General features: G+C 43.1%; 1 protein-coding gene across 2 annotated transcripts in view; it reads right to left on the reverse strand.

Annotated features, from left to right (window-relative positions):
• ADSS1 (adenylosuccinate synthase 1) overlaps window positions 1-12749 on the reverse strand; it is a 51567-nt gene that overhangs the window by 18879 nt on the left and 19939 nt on the right. Inside the window, exons 2-8 of one of the 2 annotated variants that reach the window (XM_074996399.1) lie at window positions 12263-12365; window positions 9435-9496; window positions 8618-8670; window positions 8155-8221; window positions 7728-7835; window positions 7261-7342; window positions 6326-6452 (exon numbers count right to left, since the gene is read on the reverse strand). In XM_074996399.1, the coding sequence (XP_074852500.1) occupies window positions 6326-6452; window positions 7261-7342; window positions 7728-7835; window positions 8155-8221; window positions 8618-8670; window positions 9435-9493 (496 nt within the window). In that variant the 5' untranslated portion in view covers window positions 9494-9496; window positions 12263-12365. Of the gene's footprint in view, window positions 1-6325; window positions 6453-7260; window positions 7343-7727; window positions 7836-8154; window positions 8222-8617; window positions 8671-9433; window positions 9497-12262; window positions 12366-12749 lie in introns of both variants that reach the window. The other variant, XM_074996398.1, reaches the window with a different exon arrangement.

Below are 12749 nucleotides of genomic sequence, written 5' to 3' on the forward strand. Positions count from 1 at the left end.
CACGTTGGGACTATCAGGATCATCCAGGCCCCTTCCCTCCTGGCTTTCTGCAAGACTTTGTGGATCAGCACAGTGGGAGGCAAAGCATAAAGCAGGGGGCCCCTCCACGGGATCGCGAACGCGTCCCCCAGGGACCCCCATCCCAGTCCTGCCCTGGAGCAGAATCGTGGGCACTTCTTGTTGTGCTGAGTGGCAAACAGGTCTATCTGGGGAAAACCCCATGCGTGGAAAATCGGCCGTAGCAGATCGGGACGGATCTGCCACTCGTGTGTGAGTGCAAAACGCCTGGTCAGCTGGTCTGCCTTCACATTGTGCGCACCTGGTAAGTATGAGGCTTTCAAGATTATATTGTTGGCGATGCACCAGTTCCATAATCGGACTGCTTCCGCGCATAAGGCACGGGATCGAGCTCCTCCTTGCCTGTTTATATAAAACATGGTGGAGGTATTGTCTGTACTGATCCCGACGACTTTGCCTTGTATATGGTCTTGAAAGTGTCTGCAGACGTTGAACACTGCTCTGAGCTCCAGTATATTTATGTGTAGTGACTGCTCCGTGGATGACCACAGTCCTTGAGTCACCTCTTTGCCCATGTGCGCTCCCCACCCTATGAGGGAGGCATCTGTAGTGAGAAAAACTGATATTTGTGGTTGGTGGAAGGGTACCCCTGTTAGCAAGTTCCTGGGGTTTACCCACCATTGCAGGGATTTGCGCACCTCCGCTGTGGGCGACACCACCCTGTGAACGGTGTGTACTGCCGGTTTGTATACGCTCGCCAGCCAGTGCTGCATGCTGCGCATGTGTAACCTGGCGTTCTGTACTACGAACGTCGCCGCTGCCATGTGGCCCAGCAGCTGTAAGCACGTCAAGACTGGCACCGTAGGGCTGAAGGTGATGACCTGCACGAGGGAGCCGATGGCCCGAAAGCGAGCCTCTGGTAGATATACTCTCGCTGTAACAGAGTTTATGCGAGCCCCTATGAACTCTATGTCCTGTGTGGGGTCTATTTTTGATTTTGCCAGATTGATAACCAGGCCGAGTGAAGAGAACGTGTTTGCTGTGACGCGTATCATGCGTAGTACCTCCCCCTTCGAGGCCCCTTTGAGCAGGCAGTCGTCCAGATACGGGAATATAAATACCCCGTCTGTGCAGGTAGGCTGACACCACTGCCAAGGTCTTGGTGAAGACTCTGGGGGCCGAGGAGAGGCCAAACGGTAGGACCTTGTATTGGAAGTGTTTGTTGCCTACCATGAACCGGAGGAATCGCCGGTGAGCTGGATGGATAGTTATGTGGAAGTACGCGTCTTGTAAATCGAGGGCTGCGAACCAGTCTCCATCGTCCAGTGCTGTAAGGATGGAGGCGATTGTGATGATCCGAAAGCGTTGCTTGCGCAGGTACCGGTTGAGGCCGCGAAGATCTAAGATGGGCCTCCAGCCTCCTGTCTTTTTCTCCGTGAGGAAGTACCTCGAGTAGAACCCTTTTCCTTGCAGTTGCTCCGGCACTCTTTCCACTGCCCCTATGAGCATGAGATGGTCTACCTCCTGCTTGAGCCTCGCTACATGGGGGGCCTCCTGGAGGTGGGGCCTGGGTGGCGGTCGTGGCGGTGGGAGCGACTGGAAGGGGATGGCGTACCCCGTGGCTATGATCTCCAGCACCCATTTGTCTGTGGTGATCCTTTGCCACTGGTCGTAGAATGGTCGGAGGCGATGGTGGAACAGCCGCTTCGGATGACCTTGTGCGATGGTAGTGATGGCGCAGCCCTGGATCTGTATGTCAAACTTGTGGTCTTTGGCCCTGCCCCGAGGACGCACGGCTCTGTTGTGAACGTCGCCTGGGAGTTCTGTACTGCTGGTGCTGTTGATGTCGCCCTTGCTCGTAACCCCTGTGGTACTGGGGACGCTGTTGCTGGTACTGGTACTGTCTTTGTTGAGGGTAGTACTTTTTCTTTCTGTATGGAGGGGTGTAAATCCCCAGGGTCCTAAGTGTGGCTCTTGAATCTTTACTGGAATGAAGGACCGAGTCAGTTGATTCAGCAAACAGCTTCTGTGAGTCGAAGGGAAGGTCAACTATCTTTGCCTGCAGATCCCTCGGTATACCCGAAGTCTGGAGCCAGGACTCCCTTCGCATCACCACTGCCGTAGCTGTGGAACGTGCTGCTGCGTCCGCAACGTCCAGGGCGATCTGAACTCCCGTCCTCGAGGCCGCGTAGCCTTCTTGCACGATGGCCTTGAGCACTGGCTTCTTGTCCTCTGGAAGCGAGTCCATGAGGGAGGTTAACCTAGTATAGTTGTCGAAATTATGGTTCGCTAAATGCGCTGCGTAATTTGCCATTCACAACATTAGAGTGGAGGAGGAGTAGACCTTTCTGCCGAACAGCTCTAGCTTCTTCGCATCTTTGTCTGTTCCCCCTGTCCTGAATTGAGATGTCTTTGATCTTTGTTGCGACGACTCCACCACCAAGGAATTTGGCTGTGGGTGGCTGAACAGGAACTCCATGCCCTTCGCCGGCACGAAGTATTTCTTATCCGCTCTCTTGTGGACAGGCGGAATAGTCGCAGGGGTCTGCCATATCATAGTGGCAGACTCCAAGATTGCTTCATCAAGCGGTATTGCTACTTTGGAGGAGGCCGGAGGTCTCAGATTTTTGAGGAGCTTATGGTGTTTTTCTTGCACCTCTGCTGTCTGGATGCCTTGCGTGAAGGCCACCCTCTTAAAAAGCTCTTGAAACTGTTTGAGATCGTCCGGGGGATGGATGTCCCCCGGAGCCGGAGCCTCGTCCGGGGAGGAGAGCGAGGAGCTGCTGGGGTACGCCTCTCTGGACCCTTCCGGTTCCTGTTGGTGATGGTACACCCTCTCACTAGAGGTTTGCGAGGGAAAATCTCGGGGTTCCATAACCAGTCCCCCCTGAGATGCTTGAGTCTCTGTCCCCGGTCGCAATTGCCCTCGGGGATACAAGATCGACTGTGGGGATCTTTCCCTAGTAGATTGCCGATGGTGCCTATGCCCCGCGTGATAGGGGCGACCATGGCAGTATAGGCACTGTTCTTGGGAAGGTGACCTAGACCACTCCCTTGGTGCATACCCTCTGCGTCTGGGGGAGCGAGATCGTCGAGAGATCTGGGACACTGGAGAGAGCGATTTTGAATAGTATTCCAGCGGTTCAAACCCCAGGAAGGGTGAAGGTGGTCCCAGCCAGGGTGAGGCTGGTTGCAAAAATGGAGAAGGGGGCTCCGGGTAGGCTAGGGGGGACCCCTGCCTTCTGGTTGGAGTCTGCAACATAAGCGGAGGGCTGTGAGAAAGCAACTCCACAGCCCTGTCTGGAGAGGAGCTGCGATGCCTCGTCTTGTGTGCAGCCTTCCCCCTCCCTTGAGGAGGTAACTCCGCCCCTGGGCGTGTAGGGGATCTCTGCCCTGTCCGCGCCTTGCTCGGCACGCTCGAGGGCGGTGCTGCACGTGCGGTGTCCTCCGGTGCCTGCAGGCTGTGTGCCTGCGCGCCCTGCACCACCGGTTCCCCGGGGGTCGGTGCCGCTGCTTGCAGTGCCGCCGGTACCGGCGCTTGTTTAGCCGCTGCCCTGCCTGCGGTGCGGGGCGGCTGCTTGATTATCGGAGGCTGAGCCGCTTCCACGTGGCTCTCTGTGCCGCCGCCGATCAGCTGTTGCTGCGGCTGGGGGCTGCTCGCTCCTCCCGTCCCGCTCGCTGTTGCTGCCGGCAGGGATCGGGCTGGGGAGGCTTTCCTCCGTTTTTGCGCTGATGGGGTGAGGGAGGCAGCTTTCCTTTTATGGGCCCCGGAGGGTCCCTCCTGCTGCGGCCGCTCCAGCACGTCTGGCTGGAGGGCCTTGTCGAAGAGCAGCATTTTAAGCCGCATCTCCCTGTCCCTCCTTGCTCTGGCTGTTAGTTTTGCACAGAAGGAGCATTTCTGTGTAACATGGGACTCCCCAAGGCACCTTATGCATAGACTGTGCCCATCCGACGCTGGCATTGCCTCTCGGCAGGACTCACATTTCTTTCTCCTGAAGAGGACATTGTTGGTGAGTCTTTCAGTTGTTAACGGGTACTTAGCACCTTCTCTGTGCTGTTTTCCCCTTCTCTGATGGCCTGCCGCAGCAGGAGGGCTAATGGCCCTATGCTCCTGGCCTCCGGCGCTTGTTACTGGGACTGGACTGAAAGCCGTCCCGCTTGCTGTTTGTTTTTTTTTTTTGAAAAATAACAACCGGCTAACTTGCAGTAGCCTAAGAACTTGAAAACTTTAAAGAAAAAACAGTTAAAACCATTGAATACGCTAACTTGGCCTTAGCCTAGTTCGGATTCCGTCTGCAGCCGACGGCGGTTAAGAGGAACTGGCGGGGACCGGATCGCGCACATGGCCAGGAGCGCGCAAGGGAGCGGCGCGCGCCGGCGCATGCGCGGTCCAGCAGAAACTGCTTGGAAGATCCGATCTGCAGCGCCGGGCGAGCCCGACACCTATTGTGGAGCACCCACGGAGACACTCGAAGAAGAATGATATTCTCCAAGAAGTACCCATTTCATGATCCTCATTGCTAAAGTATCAGAGGGGTAGCCCTTTTAGTCTGTATCCACAAAAAACAATGAAAAGTCCTGCGGCACCCTACAGAGTAACAGATATATCGGAGCATAAGCTTTTTGTGGGCACTTCTGACCAAGTGGGTCTTTGCCCACAAAAGCTAATGTTCCAATTTATCTTTTAGTCTATAAGGTGCCACAGGACTTGTCGTTGTTCTTCTCACTGCTAAAGCTTACTTGTCATCTCTCTACTAACAGTAATATTGGTGATTATACATATAGGTAGATTTTTCCTGTTAAGTGTAGTTCCCCAATCTTTTATCCTTAAAGATCAAATCACAGGACTGGGAGGACCTTGAGAGGGCTTCTTGTTCAGTTCCCTGACCTAAGGGCAGAACTAATTATTATCAAACCATCCCTGACAGGTGTTTATCCAACCAGATCTTAAAAAATTCTTTATGGATAACAGTTCCACAGCCTCCCTAAGCAATTTAGTCCAGTGCTTAACTACTCTGACAGTTAGGAACTTTTTCCTAAGTTCCAAATAAAACCACCCTTACTGCAGTTTAAACCCACTGCTTCCTGTCCTCAGAGCTTAACAAGAATACTCTGTCTCCTCTTTGTAACAGCTTTTCATACACTTGAAACTGTTATGTCTCCTCTCAATCTTCCCTCCTCCATAAAAAACAAAACTTTTTTTTTTCCAAATCTTCCCTCATAGGTCGTGTTTGCAAGACCTTAAATGATTTTGTTGCCCTCCTCTGTACTTTCACCTCCAGACTTTGTCCACATGTTTCCTATGATGCCCAGAACTGAACACGATACTCCAGCTAAGGCATTACTAGCCCAGAATACAGCACAGATTCACTTATTGTGTCTTGTGTGCAACATTCCTGCTAATACATCCCAAAATTATACTTGCTTTTTTGCAATGGTGTTACACTGTTGACTCATGTTTAGCTTGTGATTTACTATGACCCCAGATCTCTTTTTTCAATATTCCTTTCTAGGCAGTCATTTCCCATTTTTTTTATTGAGCAATTGATTGTTCCTTCCTAAGTGGAGTATTTTGCATTTGCTTTTATTGAATTTTAGCCCCTGAACTTCAGATCATTTCTCTAGTACGTCCAGATAATTTTGAATTATATTCCTGTTTTCCCAAGTACATGCAGTCCCTCCCAGCCTGATAGCATCCACAAACTTTGTAAGCATGCTCTCTATGCCATTATCTAAATAATTAACAAAGATACTAAACCCAGGACCTGCATGATTATGTCTTTCCAGCTTGACTACGAAGCACTGGAAACTACTCTCTAGGAAGGGATTTCCAGACAGTTATGCACCCACCTTATAGTACTTCCATCTAGGCTATATTTTCCTAGTTTGTTTAAGTAAAGGTCATTTGAGACAATATTAAAAGCCTTATTAAGTCAAGATATACCACATCTATCACTTACCCATATCCACAAGGATAACACATGTACATCAAACCTGATAAAACTTTCACTTTGCTTAGGATGACAGAATTTGGTGCAAGGGCCCACAGAGGCAAAGCCACCTCCTTCAGCATATTTTGTAGACCCATCAGCCAGTGAATTTGTGCTCTGCTGCTATTTACCTGAACAATATTGTTTACTCCAGAATTATGAAGAGTGAAATAATGTTCAGGCCATTCCCCTATCATCTCCAAATAATTTGGTAAGAGGATTTTTTTCTGGTTTTCTACCGTTAACAAAGCTGATGCAAAGCCAAATGAAAACAAGCCATCTCTCAGGAATTAAATTTGCTTTACAGAGTAACTTACCAAAGTCAATGTCAAGCAGTGCTGCATTGGCACCTTCAATAAGAATTTTCTTTGGGGAACCATGAAGAGCTTCATACATAAAATAAACACCATCTCGAACCATTGGTCTTATTTTTTCAGCGTATCCCTGAAAGTTTCAGTATAAATGTACATTTCAACAAACAATGCTACCAGAATGTCTGAAGCAATAAACAATATGATCAGCTGTAAAAATTCACAAATGTTACAAGCCAGCCTCAAAACTACATTTTTACCTGAAAAACAAAACAAGTCATAAAATAATCTGTGCCTAGTTACTCGCACAAAATAAACTGTTATTGTCAGAAAGTAGTATATGATTTCTATATTGTGCATCTCAGCAATGATGTACCATCGCATCACATTATAACTGGAATATACTTTAGACATACTAAGGAATATGTGGATGGAACAGAGATGCTCTGTGCAAAAATAGTTCTGCAATAGGTCCGGAAGTCTTAGATTGCCCAGGACTGAATTCTAGGGTGAGTGCAAGCTTTTTTACCCAGATTTCTTTAATAAAACATGGTCATTTTATCTTGATGCATGTTACATTAGAACATCAGCTATGTTTTAAACATCTTTTCATTAGGACTTAATTTTAATAGTCCTTATCTGAGAGCATTCTACTATAAAATATATCTTTTACTGTGATTACACAGGTTGTATGATGATGTAGCCATGTAAATCATTATTATGATTACACTTTTTATAAATTTTGTATTTCTACAACTTTTAGTAATTTTATAAGAAGGAGTTCAGAAACATTTTCAGCTGAATTTGTATTTAACATTTTTTCCTATCTCAGTTCTTTTTACATCTTTGTATAAGCAAGTATTCAGACTAGATGACCACAGTGATCTTTTATGGCCTTAGAATCTATGACTGCATACTCCTCCCCAGTATTAAATGTTTACCTTTAATTTTTTCAGTTGCCCTTCTATGTCTATTTCCAAAGTGGGAAACATTGACTTGTACTGGTGTGCCAGATTCTTGAACCTGCAAAACACCAAAAACTTGCATATGCAGAACTTGCAATGGTTCCTGTTTTGTTTATTTGTTTTTTAAATCTTTGGCAACAACTCAGTTCTCAAAATCAAATAGATATTGTAAAAATTCTGTGGTTAAAATGCATAAAACTTACATATGAGTATAAACAATATCTATCATGCTCTTGTAATTTAAAGTGACAGGAAGCTCTGAGCAACACAAGATACATTTACTGAAGTTACTTCTCCACATACTTCCTTATTTTTTTTATATAAAAAAAATCTGAGCATCAACTTATACACACTAGTTTAAAGCTGACCCTTTACAAAGCCAACTGCCATCCAAAATGTACCACTCCTCAATGAAATTATTTTAGAATCATTTACAATTGTACCTTGAAGAAAATTCATCAAAGTCTGCAAGGAGGTCACAAATACGAAGGCCAGTTCGTGCAGCTTTGGAAGAATACGTTGGTCCAATTCCTTTCTTTGTCGTACCAATACTAAGTAAACAAAGAAAAAGAAGTGCATCTAAATGTTTCTTAAGAATATATTTTATTCTAGTCAATTTTATCAAAACTTTACATTATACTACATATTAGGAGAGTGTTCTGAAATGGAGCAGATTATTTTAAGAATAAAGTTCTAAATTTTTGTAATTACAGATATTGATGTTTTCCTGCTTCTGTTTACACCCATAATTACAGTATTGCTACTATGTACTGTATGCAGAAAGGGCCTCAATCACCAAATCAGGTTCAGCTCAGCTCAGGAAAGAGCCTCCACGGTGTGCATGGAATAAAGATGTTGGGATATAATTACTTTTTTCCCTCTTGTGCTTGACGCTGCACTTCTTGAAGTCCATCAACTGCCTGATGAAAGTCAAACACTGTGCAGCAAAGGAAAACCACAGGAATAAGATGGGACACCAAAAAAAAACATTTAAAAAACAAAACAAATCTTTGATATTTTTGCATTTTAAGTGCTAAGTGCAAAAGTGTTTTTGATTGTTGAATATGCACTGTTCTCACATGAAGTATTACAGAATATTATGAAAACAATAGTACAGAACTACAGATTAGGAACCATCAATGTTATTAATATATGACCTGTAAACTTCAGTCATTGCCTATAGTATTGGGAAAAAACCAACATTAGATACAAATATAAGATTGCTTTGCAAGGTAAAACAGCAATTTTGAATGCATGAGATGGGCCTATCATTTGCATTTCATATTAGTAATTTCAGTGCCATTATTAATCTTCACTTTGAAAATATACTTACCAATGTGTGCTCTGTCTGATATGATGAGTCTTTTTTCCCAATCCTTTAAACCTGTTAGAAGATATGTATTAAAAGACTTAAGGGATTTTTTCCAATTAAGTTGTCAGATTGGCTATTTACTTTTAGTTTTCCTGTATCTTTCTTCTTGTTACCTTGCCTGTTAAATATATTGCAAATCCCGATGTATAGGTTTTAAATTGAATAAAAATCACTTGGTTAAAACACAGCAGTCTATGTAACTCCCAAGTCACCATCTTTTGTTAATAAACTGTTTTCAACTGGACAATATTATCTGATTTTGGCATGGACAAAGGAATCACGTATTCTTCAGAATGCCATTATACTGTAACATGCATTCAATGTTATTTATAAATTAAATCAAAAGCCATTAACATTGTTGTTAATGATACTTAAAAGGTTTGTTTTTAAAACGCTGCCTGTCAATAAAAATGTGCCCACAATTTATCCCCACTAAAACAAAAATATTTCAATTACAAATATTTCTGCACAGAACATGGAACACAGAAATCTGGCTTTATTGAAGTGAATAGATTTTTGCCACTGACTTTGGAGGACCAGGATTTCACCTTATCTTTTGTTGCAGCCAATAAATGCACCGATAAAACAGATACTGCTCTTAAAAATTTGTCCATAATTCTGAAACACACACTGTATTTTGTCAGGACTGCTTTCTAAAATTATTTTAAAATCTGGAAAATTATTTTACAGAATATTTATGGCAAGAGCTGGGTCTGCAATGTACTTTGATTTAGTTACCACTATAAAACATTGCTTACAAAGCTACTTAACACAAACCTTTTTTTTCATTTTTTTCAGCTTCTTCAAACAAGCCTGGTAAATGTATAACCACCCCATTACCTTTGGGAAAACACAAAAGATTTATTTTAAAAAGCAGGAGACAGAACATCCATATTTCCAAATGACTCATGTAAATATCATATTTTGTACTAAAACATCTCATTAAAACTTTCCTAGACCTGAAGATTTTCCCATAATCATCATTAACTGGTTTTAAGAATCAATGGAGCCAAATTTACATGTGGTATAAACAGGTGCAGGCCTATTAAAGTGAATAGAATTGTACCTGTTTACATCAGCTCTGAGTTTTGAGTCTGATTGAAAGCCAACAAGTCAGTGGAGTGTTTCCATTGATTACAGTGACTTCTGGATGATACTCTTGGACCCCAATACCTACTTGGTGTAAGCTCCAAGAAGTCAGTGAACTCATACCAGGGACAAATATAACTGACAATACTTTAAATCTTCTTACATCAAGCTCAAAATAGCAACTGTTATAAATGAGCAATGTCTTTTCCTTACTCAAAAGCTTAAAATTAAGTCCCATCAACAATGTTGTGTGTACTGGAGAAGAGGAAGGATGAGAAACATAATGGGTTTGAAACAGCTGTTACTTGTTTCTTACTGGGAGCACCGGAAATAGATCCAATACCTACTTGCTGCTCTTCATAAGTCTAGATTGGCTATTAGTTATTTCCCACACTAGCTGGAAATGGAGCAAACTATATTTGTCACCAGAAAAAATGAAAATTACTTGCTATATTTTAGTATTATAACTAGAGATGTGCTAGAAGAAGAATCAGAATCTAAGCACATCCATAATTTAGAGAGGGAGATATTTAAATCTAGGATTTGATCTAAGGGCTGCACCATTGTATCACTTAAAGTATGTACATTATCCATGTTGGCAGGAAGGTATCTCCTGTCAACCTAGGTTTTCCACTCCCTCAAAGGCAGCAGGTAGGCTCAGTGTTCTGAGTGAGTGCTGTCTGTATGAGAGGTTACGTTGTCTTAACTAGGTTGTTTAGGGATGTAGATTTGTCACATACCTGAGTGATACAGCTGTGCAGATATAAATTCACATTATAGATCAGCCCTAAGGCTATGTCTACACTAGCAAAATACTTCAACCACAGTACAGCAATTGTGTAGCTAAAAAGCTGATGTAGCTAGAATTATGTATCTGCACTCAGCTGTCCATACTGGGGAAGGTCGATGTGAGAGATTCTCCTACTGACCTCCCTTACTCCTTACATCTCACGAGGAGTACGGGGCTGCCTGCGACACCAGAGAGATTGATTTTGCATGTACATACTAGAGCAATCTTCCAGAATAGCGCAGATGTAGCCTAAGTAACTTAACTCAGGTCAACCTTTACAAGTATTTATAACAGTATGTTAGTGCAGTTTTTATGAGTAATCTTAAAGGAAAACTGCATCTCTTTTGCATAGTACAATGCACTTCCTATAAGCAGTGTATTATAACATCTACTCCTTTCTAAAGCTCTTAATTACATACTCTGTGACTTGTATATTTTCAACAAGTGATATAATTAGGCACAATAAACAAGAGGCAAACTACAGCTTACCAAAAGCTACCTCAAATTCAGGAATTGTGCCCACCTTCCTCCTCTCTCACTATTCCCCCCCCCCCCCCAAAAAAAAAAAAAAACAGGCTGTTTATATAAAACAACCAATCTGCAAACACAAGAGAGTTACCAAATCTTAGGAAAGTTAATGGACTAGCCTTTTTTCTTTCTTTCTTTTTTTTTAAATCTCACTATTGGCCTCTGTTTTTTATTGTGGTTGATTATTTTAGTTTAGATACAGTAAATAGTCTGCAGAAAAATTATTCATGAACTACAGTTCATGCTACAGATGGTCATTATGTAGGAAATGGGGCTAGATGCACCCTTAAAAATTGAGGTTCTGGTTTGCACTCCAGCTACCAAGTTCAGCAAGCTCAATATAAACAGTATTGCAATGATACTTGTAGCGTGATGTTATGACACAAAAAACAAACATTGCAATGTGACATCAACCCAGCACAGCATACATTTCAGGATGTGGGACTGGCAGAAGAGTGCTTTAAATATATCCTCCAAGTAAAGTCTTGGGACCTATTTCTGGACTTTTGAAAAGAAGAAGAGGCTAGAGAAAAGTGAAACGATAAGAGAGAGAGAGAGAGAGAATGTGTGTGTGTGTGTGTGCGCGTGCGCACACACCATTTTGTACATGCACATGCAGAACATTAGAGTTGAACTCCCCAGTTTCATATACAAAGGAGCCAAAAGAAAGATTCATACTTTAACAGTTTCTCTAATAATGAATATTAAAAATGACAGTGAATAAGAAATAACTGTGTGAAACTTGGCAATTTATATTGTAACTTTACAGGCTGAACTTCCCTAGTCCAGTGCCCTTGAGACCTGACAGGTTGCAAATCAGGGAATTGCCAGACTAGGGAAGGTGAATGCTGGCCCCTCCACTCCTGGTTGCCAGCTCAGGAACTCTGAGGCTCTGCTTCCAGCCGCCAGCCCATGGGTCATTGGGTCTCTGCTCCCCTAGCCCACTCTTTTTTCTCTCCAGTGTTTCAGACCCAAAGCACCCATGGGATTGCCAATAATGACAGAGTAGGGGGGCTACCAGACTAGGGAAATCCAGATTACAGAGGTTTTGTCTGTAATAATAAAATAAAACAGCTGAAACCAAAAGAATCCTTACTGATAACCAGGGTTTTATAGAACTAACAAACAAAAATCATGAAACATTATGACTGTTTTCCATGAAACATTAACTTTTGAAGAGGGCAAGACATTTATCTTACCAATGAAGGAAATTGCCTTTGGATTAATTATGCCACTAGGAAAGAGGTGAAAATCATATTCCTTCCCATCAACAACAACAGTGTGGCCTGCATTATTCCCACCCTGCAAAAGAAAGACACAAACAAATGATTAAAGACACTGTAATGTCTCTCTCCTATTACAGCTAAAGATTCGGTAGTCCGATTTTTGTTATTTCTGCACTCATGTCTTGGTCAGGTCCTGTTTTCCACCTTATTTTAGTTTTCAATTTTACACAGCTTTCACAAATACTACATTCTGGTTAAATTTTATAAAGATTTTAATAAATTTGAAATATGAAAATGGGAAACTGTTTGTTTTGACAATTTTTGGTCAAACTCTGTTTTTATTAGTTTGTAGAATATTTGGAATTACTCTAGAAATCGTTTATATATATTTTGACCTGCAAACTGCTCACCTGCTCTTTCCAGTGAAACTATATGCTATTTGATATTCCCACTGTGTGAT

This window comes from Carettochelys insculpta, chromosome 6, assembly GCF_033958435.1.
Source record: "Carettochelys insculpta isolate YL-2023 chromosome 6, ASM3395843v1, whole genome shotgun sequence".
NCBI classification, from domain to species: domain Eukaryota; kingdom Metazoa; phylum Chordata; order Testudines; family Carettochelyidae; genus Carettochelys; species Carettochelys insculpta.